Source organism: Haliotis cracherodii, unplaced genomic scaffold, assembly GCF_022045235.1.
Source record: "Haliotis cracherodii isolate W230 unplaced genomic scaffold, xgHalCrac1.p SCAF_18, whole genome shotgun sequence".
Lineage (NCBI taxonomy): Eukaryota > Metazoa > Mollusca > Gastropoda > Lepetellida > Haliotidae > Haliotis > Haliotis cracherodii.
The window spans coordinates 17836032-17856353 of record NW_027266273.1 but is presented as its reverse complement, the minus strand read 5'-3'; the positions used below and the strand labels follow the sequence as shown (position 1 = coordinate 17856353).

Here is a 20322-nt window from a genome sequence, read left to right as displayed (position 1 = left end):
ACGCAGAATTGCGTCACTAGGGCACGCCAGAAACCTATGATTGTGGGTTCGAATCCCGCTTCGCCCCGATTATGTTTCTAGGTTTGTCAGCACCATACCCGTGCCCGTGGGTTTCACCGAAGTGGTAAACGTCTGAGATCTGCATCACTTTTGGCTTTCATCCGACATTAAGCTGACACGCCGCGATATAATTGGAATACTGTTAAAAGCGGTGTTAAACCAACCTCCCTCACTCACATCATGTAATTAGATGTCAACAATATGTACGAGTATATCATAAATCATTTTTTTACACAGATATTTAAGGGCCACAGTACAAAAGACATTGGAAGACATCAGGAAATAAATAAAAAAATAATCCAAAATATTAAAACATTGAACATTAAGTAGAGTATGATGTATGTGATGTCTGTGTTATGGGTCTCATTACCGCTGATATATCACGTGACTGTTCTGACTGCCAGTCGGAGGGTCGAGAGAGTAATCGTTGTGTTTCTTAACAGAATAGACTGTCTGTGACGTTAATATTTCCTTCACACGCATGTAAATGTTTGCATGTTTGGCAGTTGAGGGTCTCACGATACCTAATGAGAATGTTTCGTTGGAGTTTTAATGGTTGGGACAGGATTGTTAGTAGTATGTTGAAGCGGACTTGCTGCGTAATTGAAACACGTGATCCCCCGACGACCCTCGATGACAAAGGTCATTAAGAATCTTGAAATGGAGTAGCTGCAAATCTATTTAATTTCAGAAGGAATTCTGGGTGTACATATACATATTGTTGGTGGGGTAGCCTAGTGGTTAAAGCGTTCACTCGTCACTCCGAAGGCCCGGGTTTGATTCCCCACATAGGTATATATGAAACCCTTTTCGAATGACCCCCCGTCATGATTTTGCTGAAATATTGCTAAAAGCGGCGTAAAATCCATCTCACCCACCTTACATGTGCGTATTCAGGGTATATTTGTGTTTATTAAAGAAACGTTTGTGCTTGTATTGGGTGGATGAACAGTGTTGGTGCTATTGTGTGTTTTATGTGTTTGGACATCAGCTATTCGACGCTGTGAGCACACATTACATTAATTTAGTAACGCTTTCAGTTTCTTTAGCGCTGTTTCACATTCTATCCCCACACGGAAAGGGGAACTACTTTGTCTCGTGTGTGATGTGTGAGTATTACTTAATGCTGTTGGTGGGCAGTTTCGTAAACATTTACCGCATATTATTATTATTATATTATAGCTATATACAGGGCAATGGTGGTTTAGCGTTCGCTCGTCACGCCGAAGACCCGGTTCGTATCCCCATATGGGTACAATATGTGAGGCCCGTGTGGGTGGGTGGGGCTGGTGTGTGTTGTTGTGTGTGTGTGTGTGTGTGTGTGTGTGTGTGTGTGTGTGTGTGTGTGTGTGTGTGTTAAAAGCATGCTCCCCCAGAAAATGTTACAAATTAGATGCTCTTAAACGCTATTTTCCTGCATTTTGGGATCGTTCATATCAGATTTTATTTGCAACAAATATTGGTATTTTTTATTATTACACTATCTATCTATCTATCTATCTATCTATCTATCTATAACATTTTCGACTTCCATGCAAGAAACATCTATGATGCCAAATGAAATATTAACATTAAAACGAATCGATAATATTACTTTTATGTGTTTTTACATGTTCATTCGTAGAATGCGATGGTTATTTATTTTTAAATATTTTAACGCGAGCCGATCTATCATTGTAATGAAACTAATTGTGTAAACGCGGTTTGCTTTCGACACAAAACCATCAACCACAAAAATCCTAAAGTGCGTAAGGATTCCGATTTTCAAATTAGGCAATAAATATATTACGTTCGTCCGTGTAGAGTTTGAATTAATAATTTACTGCATAGATGGTAAATTGAAGTTTACTTAAACACAAATGTCCTTTTTTGTGTAAATTTTAGGTGTAAAACACGTACGCGCGCGCACACACACACACACACACACATACATCGAATGTAAAAATATTCGTAAAAATACAAAATACAATGCATGAAAGATGAATATATTAATTTGTGTCAATTTATTAAGATCATCAATATCAATATGATATGGAGAATACACGGGTGGTTCTGAGGCTTAAGGCCTCTTAACACGCAATTCAAAGTCAAGTTGATATGTAATACCAATATTCGCTGGCACTTTAAGGCAAAGTCTCAATGAACAGTTGCGTCCCTTAGTCCACAATGATCCAATGATTTGGAGTTCGGATACCCACTTCGCCCTGATTATCATCCTTGGTTTGTCAACATAATGCCCGTGCCCCTGGGTGTCAGGAAGATGCGAAACATTTACGATCTGCCCCTTTTGGGCTTTTCTTCCGCATTGAAGTGACACGGTGACTGAGATGCGTCTCAATGCGACCGTTACACTGACTCACGCCCCAATATAGATGAAATAACAACACAATATCATTTAACGCTGTAACACGTTGGTTGGTTGGTTTGTTCTTTAACGCCGTGCTCAGCAATATTCCAGCTATATGACGGCGGTCTGTAAATAATCGAGTCTGGACCAGACAATCCAGTGATTGATATAATGAGCATCGATCCACGCAATTGGGATCGATGACATGCATCAACCAAGCCAGCGAGCCTGACCACCCAATCCCGTTAGTCGCCTTTTACGACAAACATAGTCACCCGCTGTAACACTTTGAGACATTTGACACCTGTATAGTTCCAGATGAAGAAACTACAATCGATAGAACATCCCTCCTGTCTTAAAACCAGTTCAAGAACGCAAATAAACCAGTTGGTTAGAAGTAAATATTTGGATATCTGCAGTGATCTTCATTCAACGCTCCGTTGTCCAAACGGAAGAGGGACAACTCTATTTCATTCCGACACGTCTATAGGTCTATAACAATGTTGTGTGTAGAGTACCTGGAAAATCGACTTCCAATAACCCACCAACAATGGTGACACCATCTGTGCAGCCAACTCACGCGCCACGTGCGCCAAGCTCGTGTGCACTACGTCACCATAACATGCCAACATCTGATGCCTTACGTTCCAGCATAGAGACATAACCAGAAATGGCGTCGACATTGAGGTGTTTGCTGGTTGTGTTTGCCCTCTGGGCTGTCTGTTGTGCCAACAGGGGCAAATTTACTTCTATGTCAAATTTGGAAAAGCTTTTTTACATCGAATCTGAAGTTATAGCGCTCTCTGACGTATTTCTTCGTGAGGAACATTTCGCCCACCAAGGCGAGGACCCCCATAACCTCGGAGGAATGAAAAAGTGAGTAATAATAATAATCATCATCATCATCATCATTATAATGATGATGATGATGTTGATAATAATAATAATAATAATGGACATGTTTTACGCCATATCCACCTGCGAGTCCATGTTTATAACGCTACATAAATCATGGAAGCATAGCAAAGGAGTAAGAACTGATCTATGATCTAAGAGACGGGTTCAATCAGTCTTTCCGAGTGTCCAGTGGAACCTGGTTAATCCGGACTGCACCGATCCTTATGAAATCAACCGGATCAGCACAATTCTGCATTTACGGCATGGAGAGGTGTTCCCTTGGTTTCGGGCGTTCCCACAAAGATCGTGTGGAACATGGGAGGTCCGATTAACGGGGTCTGGACTGTTCACCAACCACTCTATAACGTATTTCCCGAACACAAATGTGTATACAATAGCCTGAGTCTATTATTACATCTTACATTATTACATCGGTTTGGGTACGTTGTGGCTAAAGCGTTAGCTTGTCTCACCTATACCCGGGTTCGATTGTCCTCATTGGTCGTTGTGTGAAGGCTGTTCAATGTGACCTTCGTCTTGATATGCTGGTAAATGATAATATGCGGCGAAAAAAACCCATTCATCCACTCTTCTTTCCTTAATACATTGTGTAGAAAATAACACAGTGTGAAGGGTGGCAGTTTCAGTTTCAGTGGGAACGAACGATTTCATCAAGTTCTAACTATAAATATTTCATCAGTGGTGTCGATGTTAGTTATATACAGTAGAAACAGGGACTGATTTATCAGTACATTTTCATAAGCATTTGATCAAAGAAATATACTATTTACTGATAAACCTACAAATAAAATTGAATCAACTCTGTTACTAATCATTTTCTCCTGATTATGTCACCTTTGCCTTGGCGGCACTAACAACGTAACATTCACGTTAAACTTTCTTTATTCGGAATGTTAAAAACTGTATTTACATGCTAGCTGAATCTAATCGACATGCATTCGTTATATTGTACTGATGTCATAAATATAGAAATGGGCACAGCAGTGCCAACGCATCGCCTGTGAAATTGAGCGTGGCTACTGTAAAGGGAGATAATCGATGCTCTCCTCTACTTCCTGCGTGCCACATTGTGCGCCAGATGTTACCAAGTCACAACATGCCATCATAATAACTCGCACGTGTTGACGGATATAGCGTGTGAATAACATCGCGTATGTACAGTTATAACAATCATGACAATATTGCGATTAAAGCATTCGAAGTATAACAGTATTTAAGAAATAAAAGTTTCCGTTCCGTTTCCGTTTCTTTTTTTAATTCGTTAAATTTATATCATTTATACCATACCTGTGTTCGTGGATTTCACCAGAGTGAAAACCGTCTAAGACCTGCATCACTTCGGGATTCCCTCCCACATTAAGCTGACTCGCCGTGTTATAACTGAAATACTGTTCAAAGCGGCGTTCAACACAACTCACTCACTCACTCACTGAAGAAAGTAGAACAAAGCAAATATTACTACGATATCTCCTCAGGTAGAAATCTTTGAATAATTTTGCTTGAAGTACTATGACTCTGTTTGCTTGTATCGTTTGTTTTTTGTTTAACGCCGCTCTCAGCATTATTCAAACTAAGTGCCTGCGGTCTGTAAATTATCAAGTCTGGACAAGACAGTCAAGTGATTGACATCATGAGCATCGATCCACGCAATTGGTATACGAAGACATGCATCAACAGTCAGTTTGCTGTGTTTGAGTGGTGTATTCATTTTAAACTGCGGCATCGTATCTCAGTGGGCTACTCTATGAAATCGGCTTTAGTCCGGACAAGTACAAGCAGCCACACACGAACACACACACACACACGCACGCACGCACGCATTTAGACGCGAGGTTAAGTCCCGTTTCACCTCACCTAACTTTTTTTTGCTGAGGGGTATTTTGTCGACATGTTCCAGAACCGTGGAGAAGAACAAGGTGATTCACCGGAACATCTCGAGTATGAGCGAGTACCTGAGCCACCCAATCAATGTGTTCCATCTGACGAGGCGCCTCTGCAGAGAGTGGAAGTCCACGCTACAGATCATATGGACCGGAGAGCCGTGTCAGAAATGTGGGTATATTTAGGGAGCTGTGTCAGAAATGTGGGTAGCTTTAGGGAGCCGTGTTAGAAATGCGGGTGGCTTTAGGGAGACGTGTTAGAAATGTGGGTAGCTTTAGAGAGCTGTGTCAGAAATGCGGGTAGGTTTAGGGAGCCGTGTTAGAAATGTGGGTAGCTATAGGGAGCCGTGTCAGAAATGCGGGTAGCTTTAGGGAGCCGTGATAGAAATGCGGGTAGATATAGGGAAATGTGTCAGAAATGCGGGTAGCTATAGGGAAATGTGTCAGAAATGCGGGTAGCTATAGGGAATTGTGTCAGAAATGCGGGTAGCTTTAGGGAGCTGTGTCAGAAATGCGGGTAGCTTGAGGGAGCTGTGTCAGAAATGCGGGTAGCTTTAGGGAGCTGTGTTAGAAATGCAGGTAGCTTTAGGGAGTTGTGTCAGAAATGCGGGTAGCTTTAGGGTGCTGTGTCAGAAATGTGGGCAGCTATAGAGAGCCTTGTTAGAAATGTGGGTAGGTATAGGGAGCCGTATCAGAAATGTGGGTAGCTATAGAGATCCTTGTTAGAAATGTGGGGAGCTATAGAGAGCCGTATCAGAAAAGTGGGTAGTTATAGGGAGCCGTGTAGGAATTTGGGTAGCTATAGGGAGCTGTGTTAGAAATGTGGGTAGCTATAGGGAGCCGTATCAGAAATGTGGGTAGTTATAGGGAGCCGTGTAGGAATGTGGGTAGCTATAGGGAGCCGTGTTTGCTTTTCATCCGCTACTGTTTAGAGAGACATGTGTAATGGCATGAAAACACAGTCTTAATCATATGTGTAGTCCGTGTCTGTACAATTCCAGGGAATATCCCCCAGCTGAAGGCTAGATTGGCTAATATCAACAACAATATGCCGACCAGAGACGACCTGATGCGAGTTGCCCTTGGCATCGCCCACATCCAGTACACAGAGAACATGACTTTTGATGACATCTACGCCGGGGTCATCAGAGGCCGGAAGTCCCTGCAACCAGTGATCATTGAAGACCTCATAGATTTGGCCTGGGGGGCGTTCAGCGGTGGTCAGTACCTGTTCACGACGAACGTTGTAGAGCGAGTCCTTAAAGAATGCAAGAAAAACCCCGGGAGCGAGTACTGCAATTCGCCGAAGGCGTTCAAGATAGCTGCATCGTCATACTATGAGGTATTGGTTCGCCCGTTGTGGATTTATCTTGTAGCAGTTGTCGGGAATCGGGACAAGGTTGTGTCATTGGTCTAAGTGGTCGCAATCGCTATGCAGAACTGTGTCCCTTAGTCATGCCAGGATCCGCTGAATCTGATTCCCCTGATTAGGATCCTTGGATCTTCAGCACCATACTTAGGTCTATGATCGTGGGTTTCATCAAAGTGGTAAACGTCTAAGACTTGCATAATCATGTTGTATCCCCATCAAGTTGTTCAAATGGCCTTAAACCCAACTCACACACTCACTATATCAGTAGTATTTGACATGATGTTGCGATGCACAACGGTGCTTATTCTGTTCGCCGCGAATAGATCCAAGATGGCTGATGCGGCGTTCAGCAATAAACACTCACTTACTTTTTCTGTTTGTTTACAGTATTTCTTTTCTAAATTGTTCATCCAGATCATGACTCTCAAACCAGAAACTAAGGCGAAGAGTTGACAGCACTATAACCAAAGCATCGTTTTATTTCAGATGAATAAACTGGAAGAGGCAGTTCAAATGATAGACAAAGTTCTTGCAATGGGTAAAGTAGCTATTAACTAATGAAAGATGCCCTCTGTACATATACCGTATCTGTGAGATGTAAGAAAGCTGCCACGTGTGTTGTCGTGACCAAAACATCCCTTTGACAGTTCAACATATTTAACAGAATAGTCTTCAGCTATTTGCTAGTACCGGCAAATTAAATTCAAGTCCCTTAAATACTACTTTGTTTGTTTGCTAGTTCGTAATTTAATGATGTATCATATAACAGTTAATGGTTGTCCTAAGTGCGCGAGGACAATGTCTGTGTTTTACATAAGGTATTAATTACAATGGCTAGGATTTGGCAAATATTGGCACGAAACAATGGAACACAGTCCCCATTATATTAAAATGGCGGACTACAGTCCGGCAGCAGAATCACGGTATGAAACGATAAGACCTCTGAGTTAATCTTTCTCCTCTGTCTGTAACAGTATGTTGGTACACAGTACAAGATGACAATACTTTTCCTGGAAATGTTACTCTTCTGTACGGTTGTACTTTGGCTTGGCTGTAGATCCAGAAGACAAAGGTGCCCTAAGAAGCCGTCGGTTTTACGCAGGGAGGCTGAGGAGCAAGTCCAGTGGCAAGGAGGTCCTCTTCGGCGCCCGGAACGTCAAATACTACGAGACTTGCAGGGGAGAGAGGAGGAAGGTGACACTACAGATGGACACTATATCCAGGGGTGGTGTGTGTGCGAGCGAGCGTGCGTGCGTGCGAGCGTGCGAGCGAGCGTGCGTGCGTGCGTGCGTGCTTGTGGCTTTTAGTGAAAAATCGACATTGATTGGCCTGAGAACTGAAAGGATTTTAATGGGCTGTTCATGTTACATGAGTGTTGCGTTATTCTATCAATATTCCGGAACACGGGACATCATGGCCCACTTGCACAAAGCGATCTTAGCATTAAGACCATCTTCTGTCCCATACTTTAACATACACTTACAATAGCGTCAGTGATGAGATTGCTTTGTACAAGTTGGCCTCAGAATGGGCTTTACAAATTGTACCCAAGTCGGGAATCGATCCCAGCCTTCGATGTGACCAATACACACCGTCTGACTGGTATAACTAAATAAAGTAATATTTAGACATTTACTGAATGTTCAATATATACAGTATTAAAGTATGGAAGATGTTCAAGAATACGTCAAAAACGATCGCTATGCTGATGTGTCGCTGTCTGCCCACAGAGCTCCGCCCAGATGTCCCGCCTACACTGTGTCCTTCTTCCCACCCGTTACTTCCTGGTGTTTGAGAAGGCAGAGTACCATCACATGGATCCACCCATTGTGGAATTCCACTCAACCATACAGCCGCAGTTCCTCAAAGTAATGAAGAGAATTGCAACAAAAGCCGTGAGTAATGCCAGTAGTTGTTGTTGATGTCGCAGTGGGAGTAGTAGTAGTGGTAGTAGTAGTTGTTGTTGCTGTAGAAACGGTAGTAGTTGTTGTAGTTTTGGTTGTAGTAGGTATTGTTGCTATAGTAATAGTAGTAGTAGTAGTAGTAGTAGTAGTAGTAGTAGAAGGAGTAGTTGTGGTAGTAGTTGTTGTTTTTGCTGTAGTAATAGTAATAGTAGTTGTTGCTGTAGTAATGGTAGTAGTTACTGTTGCTGTAGTAGTGGGAGTAGTAGTAATGGTAGTAGCAGTTGTTGTTGCAGTAGTAATGGTAGTAGTTGCTGTTGTAGTGGTTGTTGTAGTAATTATTGTTGCTTTAGTAGTAGATGTAGTAGTAGTAGTTGTTGTTGTTGTAGTAGTTGCTGTAGTAATTTTAATATTGTTGTAGTAATGGCTGTAGCCGTTGTTGTAGTAGTGGTAGTAGTAATTGTTTCTGTAGTTATAGTAATAGTAGTGGTAGTAGTAATTGTTTCTGTATATAGTAATAGTAGTGGTAGTAGTAGTAGTTGTTGCTGCTGAAGCAATGGTAGTAGTAGCAGTGTTGATAATAGTGGCAGAAGTAGTTTGTTGGTTTAACGCCGCACTCGGCAGTATTCTATCTGTATGACGGTGTCCTGTAAATAATCGTGTTTCGGTCAGACAATCCAGTGATTGATGTTATGATCTACGAATCGAGCCGTCGGGCCAAGGCACCGAGACTGACCACCTGTTGCATTAAGTCGGCTCTTACGACCAGCCTAGGTTTGCTGTAAACCAATTTCAACCCGAAGTTTCCACCGGGCGGCGACAGCAGCAGCAGCAGCAGTAGTAGTAGTAGTCTTCAGCAACCCATGCTTGTCGTATGAGGCGACGAACGAGATCGGGTGGTCAGGCTCGCTGACTTAGTAAATGCATGTCATCGTATCCCAATTGCGTGGATGGATGCTCATAATATCAATCACTGGATTGTCGTCATATAGCTTGAATATTGCTGACAAGCAAAGTAGTAGTAGAAGTAGTAATAGTAGTAGTAGTAGTAGTAGTAGTAGTAGTAGTAGTAGGAGTAGTGAGCTTGGTACCTGTGTGAATGGTGAAACTATATTCGAAATAGCTACCGCCCACTTGTCAAATGCCAAACAACTTTTCAATTGGGCCAGTAACATTTCCGTAAAGCTGACCCGATTGTCTTGTTGATAATTCAAGTCAATACATATTTATATCTAGTAATCAATAGGTCAGTTAAGGCGTCATTTAAGGTCAAAGTCTGTGGATGTTTTGTTTTTATTTCGTAGTTTATGGGAAACCCACCTGAAGTAACAAACTGGGTTTTTGCTGTAGACTGATTATGACTGATATACATGTAAATGCGGTATTAGCGATGCGTGTGCAAGTCTAAGAACCACCACAAACGTCAGGAAAACGTATAGTACGAAGCAGCTAATCAGCCCCGACCTTGTTTAGCGCAATGGTCTCAAAACACAATTAGGTTCACACAACTATGTTGGTTGTAGACACAACTAGGGCTAGTAAAATATGATATGGGCTTGCAATATGTTTTTATTAAGAAACCCTCTGGCCTGTTAACTTTGGAAATTACTTTGTGTTCTTCATACACTGAGTGGAAGTAGTGGTGGTTTTGAAATGTTTTCTGTAAGTACCGGGACTGGTCTGTTTCAGTACCGCGAGATGGCAACGAGGAACCACTACCAGTCCCCGGACTTCACGTAAGTAGCCGCCCTCATTCGTCACCACTCGCCCCTTTCCGTAACCTGCAAGAAGACTCGCCCCCCTGTCGATGAATGTCATGTGCTAAAATGCGACAAACCAATCAGAATGCGCGTATGACTTAAATTACTTCGGTCAAAGAATCCCTCATGAATAATGTTTGATTTTACATATGTCTTGCATTTAAAAATATACCCAAGATACATTTAAATGTGTTCAACCATACTGTATAAATAATGTAAGTCCCGATGTTTTTTTCAATAGCGTCTGGAATATATATGATGTATGGGAGAAATATACGTGAATCTTTACGTAACAAGTAGACAATTTATATATTTGTGGATAGTTAATTAAAGCTAAAACGGAGAATTGGATCTAACGCATAGTCGGATATTACACACCTAATACGCACGTTGGGATAATCCGACCTAATAAGCACGTTTGATAATCCAACCTAATACGCACGTTGGATAATCCGACCTAATAAGCACGTTGGATAATCCAAGCTAATACGCACGTTGGATAATCCAACCTTATACGCACGTTGGATAATCCGACCTTATACGCACGTCGGATAATCCGACCTTATACGCACGTTGGATAATCCGACCTAATACGCACGTTGGATAATCCAACCTTATACGCACGTTGGATAATCCGACCTTATACGCACGTCGGATATTCCGACCTTATATGCACGTTGGATAATCCTACCTTCCTGCCTGAACAACGTGTGTGCTTCAGTAATGAATAGTAGGGGGAAACAGATACTAGGCACCGTTCCACAAAGCTATCTTAGCTCTTCGATCAGTGTACATCTATGTTAAAGTATAGGAGTTACGATCGCCTTAGCGCTAAGATCGCTTTGTGGAACGGGGCCCTGATACTTGGATCTCCCAATGCATGTCTCCTCAGTAGGTACTTTGTAAGATGTGGCATGTAATGTATATTTCAGGTTTCGGCCGCTCCCTACGTATGCATATAAACAGTATGCTTCAAGATTCATGCACCTCAAGTCTCCGATGACATGGCCCTTCGTGGAGGGAAGCGTTGAGGTGAGACAAGCAGGAAATACAGACCAGCTACATCTACAGTAAACATTCTCTGTAGCTATATCTCCTGTGAACATTCTCCATAGCTATATTATCAGTAAACATTCTCTATAGCTACATCTCCAGTAAACAGTCACAGCTACACCTACATTAAACATTCTCTGTAGCTATGTCTTCAGTAAACTGTCACAGCTACAACTCCAGTAAACATTCTCTATAGCTACATCTCCAGTAAACAGTCACAGCTACAACTCCAGTAAACATTCTCTGTAGCTATGTCTCCAGCAAACAATCACAGCTACATCTACAGTAAACAATCACAGCTACTTCTACTGTAAACAGTCTGTATAGCTACATCTCCAGTAAACAATCACGGCTACAACTCCAGTAAACATTCTCTATAGCTACATCTCCAGTAAACAGTCACAGCTACAACTCCAGTAAACATTCTCTGTAGCTGTGTCTCCATTAAACAGTAACAGCTACATCTCCAGTAAACATTCTCTTTAGCTACATCTCCAGTAAACATTCTCTGTAGCTATGTCTCCAGTAAACAGTAACAGCAACATCTCCAGTAAACATTCTCTGTAGCTACATCTCCAGTAAACAGTCACAACTACACCTACAGTAAACATTCTCTGTAGCTATGTCTCCTGCAAACAATCACAGCTACATCTACAGTAAACAATCACAGCTACTACTACTGTAAACAGTCTGTATAGCTACATCTCCAGTAAACAATCACGGCTACTTCTACAGCAAACAGTCTCTATAGCTACATCCCCAGTAAACAATCACGGCTACTTCTACTGTAAACAGTCTCTATAGCTGTATCTACAGTAACTATTCATTATAGCTACATCTTCAATAACTATTCATTATAGCTACATCTACAGTAAACAGTCTCTGTAGCTATATCTACAGTAACTATTCATTATAGCTATATCTACAGTAACTATTCAGTATAGCACTTTCTATGGGAATCCGTTATGGGTACATCATTCTACAATAAAAAACGTCATTGTAGCTACATCTATTGTAAACGAACTGTTAGCTATAGCTACAGAAAACATATGTCACCTTTGTTGTATTAAGCTCTGAACAGTCAATAATGTATCACATGTGTAGGGGGAACTTTTGTGTTGGCTCAATGGATGTATTAAGAATTGTATCGTCGTAATGCTATGCTATGCTATGCTATGCTATGCTATGCTATGCTATGCTATGCTATGCTATGCTATGCTATGCTATGCTATGCTATGCTATGCTATGCTATGCTATGCTATGCTATGTGGCCTTATACTGATGTGATATCATGTGTCTGTATTCTAGATCCGACAGATCAGCTTGGAAGGCATGTATTTCAGGCCTAAAGATCGAGAAAACGTGAGTACCGAGGCCGTGAGTTCTTGTGTAAGACAACCAGCTGCCAGTCACACGTCAGCCACACTCCTGGTAAATAGTGGCGTCATTCCAAACATACCAAGCAGTGATATCAGAGGCAATGACCCCTATCAAACATTGTGCAAATATGAAAAGCTGAATTTTGACATAACCATTTTTAGGGAAAGCAACTTATCCATAAAAAGTGTTGCGTTCTTCCGAGTAGGGGATAATTCAATCATTGTAGGGGGAGATTGAAGATGCGATGACAAGTGAACTTCTCTTTTTATTCCAGTTGCCGAATCTTGGCTCCCACGTTGGGTCTTTCTTTACCTTTGTAAGTAGATAAAGGTTGTACTAGTGTAGATATTCAGTCAGTTCATATCAACAGTCGTGATTTCTTTAAATTATTTTGTTTGTTTGTTTATGTTTGTTTGTTAAACGACATACTCAGCACTATTCCAGCATTTAACTTGGTTAATGTATGTCATCATATCCCATGTGCGTAGATCGATGCTCACGATGTCAATCACTGGATTGGTTGGTCCAGACTTGATTATTTACAGACCGCCGTCACATAGCTGGAATATTGCTGAGTGCGGCGTTAAACAACTAACAACAACTGCTTTTATCATTACTTTTAAAATTTTATATTTTGTTTGTTAGAATAGTTCAGCCTCTTGTGTAGTGTTGCATTATTCTACTGTGTGTCTCCATCTACTTCCAGATGGACGACGACTACAACGGCGGGGAATTTGTATTTCCTAAATTCAAGCTAAAGATCACTCCCAACATTGTGAGTCTGACGTGTTGAATTAGCTTAGACGTATTACCCTGCCCATGGGTGAAGGTGAAACATCCAACGGAAAACTATCTCATCGGTGTCTCATACAGACTTGCTCAGAGGCCGATATTCGTCCCCAATTCTTTGACAATTCCTACTTTGGAACGAACAATTTCCTAATTCTTGTTACTGTGTATTAATATATAAAACTAATAACTAATTGTATGGCTCGAAGAATTAACCTATTTTCCCTTATTAATACATAATTGGACAAGACAAATAAATAGGAACAGGTTTTATTGCTTCGTTTTTATTTATTGCGTTCAATCTCAAATACCTCTGAATTTATGAAAATATAAACTTTTAAAAAAATCCCAATTTTGAACAAAATAACGATTTTTCGCAAATGTCCTACAAGGGGCACTAAATCAAGAACCCGAGATAAATCGCTGGTAATAGAAACAGAATATACCGGAACCGTAAAGACACGGCGATCTACATGACAGGTTAAATTTAGTCAGTAGACTTTACTGTATTGAATGCTGTACAGTGGACTAGGTAGTGTCACTTTTGGCAAGTGACTTTGTTCGAAATATGCCCGTGTTCACCGAGCAGTGAGTGGGTACCAGGTAGAATGAGATGGTAACGTGATTGTTAACCTTCTTGTTCCTCGTGTGCATCTTCGGTTGTATACTCCCCAAGGAGCTGAGTAATGGAATCGAGTGAACAATGATCCTTTGACACTGGTACAAATGTAGCGTATTGTACATATACACATCTTGGAATATCTTGGAATCGGACCAAACTACAGACTGAGTGTAATTTCAGCTTAATGAGCATGATAGAACTCGACGTTTATTGCGACGTCACACTGTGTGGTGTTACGTCTTGCCGTATTACGTAATTAAGTCAATGTAATTCTACATGTGTTTATCTGACTAATGTTTCTGTTTTAGGGCAATACTATATTCTTCTTCCCGACTAGAAGCACACTGAACATCTGTCCCGTATCTTATGGAGTCCAATGGCGTGAGTAATACAGTGACTTGATCCCCACATGGAAAGTGTTCTGTCGCTTTTATTTCAATACACGCTTGGAGACACATCGCCTTTAATAGTCCTATTTTGTAAACAGAGATACAGAAACCAATTTTAAATATATTTATTGATATTGCTGGAAATAGGCTTCGCACATTGTACCCATGTGGAGAATCGAACCCCGGTCTTCGGTGCGACAAGCGAACGCTTTAACCACTCGGCTACCCCACATGAATGTATAGTTGCTTTTTCCCTGGTGTATATATTAATTAAACTACACTTACCACGAGCCTGCAAGCCATATTGTACGACCACGGGTGTACTAGCAAGGTTGTACTAGCCCTGAGTGTACTAGCCATGAATAAAGCAGCCAGGTTATGATGCTCGTCTCTGCTGCGACAACTGTGTTGGCTAGTCTACACGGCAGTGATGCATCTCCGCCATGGATCTCTTCTGATGCTTCAATGGACCGGCTATTGCCTGACTCTAATGTAGGGAAGGTGGGGTAGCTGAGTGGTTAAAGCGTTCGCGCGTCAAGCAGTGTTCGCAAAAAGCACCTACCCGTAGGCCCGTGGCAGGTAGATCTCATGTCGGGCCCGCAGTTTCAAATTTGTATGGAATCTTATGGTCGGCAGTAAATTCACGTTACGATTTAATTGTCACAATACGTTTTTTTAAATGAAGCCCCAATGAGTTGGTTAGGAATCTTATGGTCGGCAGTAAATTCACGTTTCGATTTAATTGTCACAATAATTATTTTTAAATGAGGCCCCAAAGAATTGGTTAGGACCAGCAGCTTTAAAAATCGGTGGGTCTTGATGGCAGCCTGGCCATTTTGTATTTCAAACACTGCCGTCAAGTCGAAGGCCCGGGTTCGAATCCCCACATGCGTACAATGTATGCATACCATTTCTGGTACCCCTTCCCGCTATATTGCTGTAATATTGCTAAAGGGGCGTAAAACAATACTCACTCACTTCACTTTTAGGTTAGATGTTATATGTAACGATGCCAGTCCAATCTTTCTAAAATAGCTTTGCAGTTTCACCCATGTATATATTCTTGGATTCCAGTTGCGGTTCAGTCACTATTCGAGAAGAAAGTAAAGGGCTTGTGTCGCCTTTATGACCAGGACTTGTGGGATAAGGACGGCAAATGGAAGTTGGCGTATTAATTGGGACTGGCTTGGCTTCCTTACTTCATCATTGCTGAGGGTGTTGTTCACACCACGTCTCAGTCACCCTCGTACTCGACACGTTCATTCTAAGCCTATCCCAGTGTAAGAGTGGCTGAACTTATGCCGGTATATTCTTCACATTGTGGGAAAGTGGACCAGGGTGCCGTTGTACAAAGTGATTATAGCGCTAAGGTGATCGTAACTCCCATATCTTAACATAGACTTACGACAGACGTAGCGCTAAGGTTGTTTTGTATAACGGCACCCCTGTGTTTTACATGTACATGTACCCTGTGACAAGATGTGTGTGTGTCTGTGTGTGTGTGTGTGTGTGTGTGTGAGAGAGAGAGAGATAGAGGGTGAGTGTTGCTGATAGAATTTAAAGTCAGTAGTCTCTTAACTCTTAACTTAAGTTCAACAGTTCATTTTGTGTCCATATTAATCGTCTTAATGTCCGTATGCAATGATATAAATAAGGACAAACTTGTGTTAAAATGGACATTGACACACGTAGGCTTGGCATAGGTTTCAACGCTACTAGGAGCCGTGAGTACTTAATCAGGCATATCTACTTACTTACTTACTTACTTACTTACTTAGTACTTATCTCGACTCGTTTGTTTCTGTATTATCTATGGCCATGCTTCTCCTAGTCCATTGAAATATTAGCTGACACAAAAGTCAAAGTTAGTTTGACGGAGTATCGTATCAAGCTTCCGGTTCATCCACTGTTTTCGGTGGTTTATGAAGTGTCACATCTGGACGCTTTGTCTTTGAAGGATCGACCATTTGATATTCTTTTTGAGTGTTTGTGTGTGTGGCCGGGAGGAGGTGTGTGATGTCTAGGATTTTGTATTGAACCCAGATATTCTTTTTCAGCTACAACTGCAGAACTAGGTATTTTTACAATCAGAACTATGGACATTTCAACAATGTAATTTCTGTGGTAGACAATCTTTTAAACACGATGTGTTTTTAAGAATTTCGGTGACAATTATTTTTTTTCGATAAGATCCAAGGCCCCCCAGAATATCGAATGGTCGGCCCCTAATTGGGTTTGCCGCATGAATAAGAACTGATGATTAGAAATGTGCCTTGGGAGCTTTGCGTGATACGTAAAACTGAGCCAAGGTTCATGTGTTCTAGATTATGGAAACAAGAGTTGCGTGTTGTGTATAAATATGATAAAATAAACCTTACTCAAACATTTTTGATGTGTTGTCTGTCAATAGATCCTACATGTTTACTCCATCTTATCGACACGTCACCTCGCGAAGTGACGTAATCATATATACCACTTAATAGAAGATTAAGAACACCGGGTGTTCTCAACTTCTTTTGAGTAATATATATTGAAATACAGGAGAACCGAGTAAACAGTGAGTTGCCCTTTGCGCCGCTTGAACTGTACCTAGTTGTCACGATGTGTCAGATGAACATAGGAGGCATGCCCAAAGGTATGGGGACGTAGATGTTTATCGCGTTGAGGAAACTCACGAACACGGACGGGAATGGAACTGACAAACCAAATCAGGGCAAATCAACAAATCTTGGCATGAATAAGGGACGCAACTCTGCGCATAAAATGCAGTGCCTTTCTCAATGGGACACTCGTATCCCTAACCCTAAATTTCCTTTCATAATGGTTGAATATTTCAAATGTTGTTATCCATTTGAGGAAACAGAGGACTCGATGCATCTATCTAACCTGGAAGACAAATGTCACTTGGCAGTGAACCAACGGGCAATTTGCGGAAAACACCTGAGAGTCGTGCTTTGTGAAGCCCGTGTATTTGGAGAACACTATTTCACAGTTTGTTTGTTTATTTGTTTGTTTGTCAGCAATATTCCAACTATAAGTACGGTGGTCTGTAAATAATCGATTCTTGACCAGACAAAGCAGTGATTCACATCATGAGCATCGATCCACGCAATTGGGATACGATGACGTGCATCAACCAAGTCAGCCTGGTTCCCTGGGTATGCTGCGCTGGCGCTACGTACCCAGGGATCCAGGCTGCAACCAAGTCAGCGAGCCTGACCACCCGATCCCGGTAGTTGCCGCTTACGACAAGCATAGTCGACTTTTACGGCAAGCATGGTTTGCTGAAGATCTAATTCTACCAGCTATTTCACAGTAACCACAAAGAATAAGGCCATATGTTGAGTAGCAGATAGACCACACACAATCCAATCTTGGTATGAGAGTCGTAGTTGGCGATAAACTGTCCGCTGACGGCATATTTCAAATAAGAGCTGTGTTACAATTCATCGTTGTTTCTTCACACGATGTGTAGCAATGGCAGCTGATCACAAGACAGAGGATCCTCCCCGAGTCACAGCCTGGCTCCCAGGGTACACTGTAGCGCCAGCGCAGCATACCCAGGGAACCAGGCTGATCGAGTCGCTGCCTGAAGCACAACAGCCGGCTGCATGATCAACAATGGCCGCAAGGGTGGCAACAGGTTGAATGTGTGGACATTATGGTCTAAGGCAGGTTTGTGTGTGAAATCAATTCAAACGTCAGGGCTGCTGACACCACATGGCGCACGGTATTCACATTTAGACATTCAGAGGTTGCGTGTGAGTGAATATTGACGCTGGTACATTTGAAATCAATCTCATCAATACCCAGCAGGCATTACAACGTTGAAACAACGTTGAAACAACGTCACTCTTCAACGTTGAAACAACGTTGCAAATTGGTTTCATATGAAAATTGAACTGACGTTGACACTTCAACGTTGTTTCAACGTCAGATGTCAACGTTGTTTCAACGTCAGATGTCAACGTTATTTCAACGTAGCTTCAACGTTGTATCAACGTTGATGTATCAGAGGACCCCTTGTAAACCTTGAAAAAGTGGGGGGTTTTCAGTACAGCATCAGCTCAAGAAGTGGTGGCCTCCCTGATATTTGAGATCAGTGAAATATTCTAGACGGTCATAATACACACCAAAAAACGAACCATTATGTTTTAGTTAAACAATAAATAAGCTGAGCTATAGCTAGCTTAATTAGGGTGTTAACCAATTTCACTAACCTCAAAGAAGTGTGGAAAAAAACTAATACTGTAAATCTGGAAATTAATACGACTGCTGACCCCTAACCAGAAATGCCACTCAATATCAATGCCAAGGTCACTGATTGGTATGAGATGGCCTCAGCAGTGATAACTCACCAGCTGCCCATTGTGTAATTCCCTTCCTTTGAATGGTTTAGGTTTCCAGCTATATGATGGCGGTTTGTAAATAATCGAATCTGGGACAGACAATCCAGTGATTGACAACATAAGTATCGATCCACGCAGTTCGGACCGATGACATGCATCAACTTAGTCAGCAAGCCTGACCACCCGATCCCGTTAGTCGCCTTTTATGACAAGCATGGGTTGCTGAAGGCCTATTCTACCCCCGATCTTCACGTGCCTATTCTTTGAATGACATTGTTAAATACTTATATCTGGTGCTGATGATGAATGAACAACAAAGATACATTGTTTTCAAAAATTGTATTCAAAGATAATTAAAAAAACCAACTTAATTTCAAATATATACAACATAAGCTCTTCTTTTTTCTGGGTGGCAAAGAGGTCCTAGTGCTTAGGCCTTCCATCTCCCCCACGTTCTGCCAGGGGCATATTTAAGAAATCGACTGATCATATCCTGAAGTTCCGTTTCCATTGTCTTTGGAAAGGTCAGGAGGACTGAATCTGAAATAACATTAACATGCAATTTAATACTGTTATTAAGTTATTCAAAACTTGTGTGTGTAACATTAAAACTAAAACGACAGATATTGTGTTATTATATATAAAAGAATCTTAATTATGAATATCCCCTAAGCTTACTCACTGAATGAAATAGTATCACAGATACATTTCCTTTTAGATTTCATTTCATGTGTACACAGTATTCTCAGATCTATATATATATGTGTGTAGTGGTAGCAAACACAAAGATATGATTTTAATTTGAACAAAAGGTGTTATGTATACAGATTGCTTTATATGAGTGATGGTTTAATTTCTCTCATATCTCTATATAAAAAATATTATTATAATTACTTTTTACCTTTAATCAACACACACAAAGTAGTACATGAAACGCAGTCTTGGTTTTCTTCCCCTTCATGTTCATTTTGGACATGGGCAAGTTTGTCGTCATTCTGAAAAATATCCAGTAACATATCTGAGGATGCAAATTCAAAATATGGATCGATGTTCTTGATGTACATATATAATCAATGACCAACTGATTAATGATTTGTGTGTGGATTAACACCACTTCCTTATTATAAACATTCCACTTATCTTACAATGAGGCAATAAAAGTATATACCTTACCACATTTTCAAAACTCAAAAAACTTGATCCCTACCACTACTTGTACCAGTCTATATGGATCCATGGACCTGAGTTCTACCTACTGAGCTACTGTAACCTTTCACCAATTTCATTCTATTTTACCTTAGCATAGCCTTTTCCACGTGGTCATCTGCATTCGCCCCACCAATCCTTCTTAAGTAATTTTCTGTAAAAAGAACATTTGAACTTTATATGTGGTATGAAAATCAACCAAAACTTATGGCATGTTACTGTTTACTGTTTACTTTTGTTTCCAAGCAATTCATAACAAACAACATTCTAATCTTACAATGTAATAACAGTACCAT

General features: G+C 41.1%; 1 protein-coding gene across 1 annotated transcript; it reads left to right on the top strand.

Annotated features, from left to right (window-relative positions):
• The first annotated feature begins 3031 nt into the window (after positions 1-3031).
• On the top strand, positions 3032-16234 carry LOC139465330 (prolyl 4-hydroxylase subunit alpha-1-like). Its single transcript, XM_071247031.1, has 13 exons — positions 3032-3283; positions 5223-5377; positions 6207-6547; positions 7064-7115; positions 7635-7771; positions 8308-8472; positions 10168-10214; positions 11171-11270; positions 12600-12653; positions 12946-12987; positions 13378-13446; positions 14391-14463; positions 15546-16234. Exons 1-13 carry the CDS (start codon positions 3078-3080, stop codon positions 15644-15646), a joined length of 1542 nt encoding a protein of 513 aa, XP_071103132.1. The 5' UTR covers positions 3032-3077; the 3' UTR covers positions 15647-16234.
• The last annotated feature ends 4088 nt before the right edge of the window (positions 16235-20322 follow it).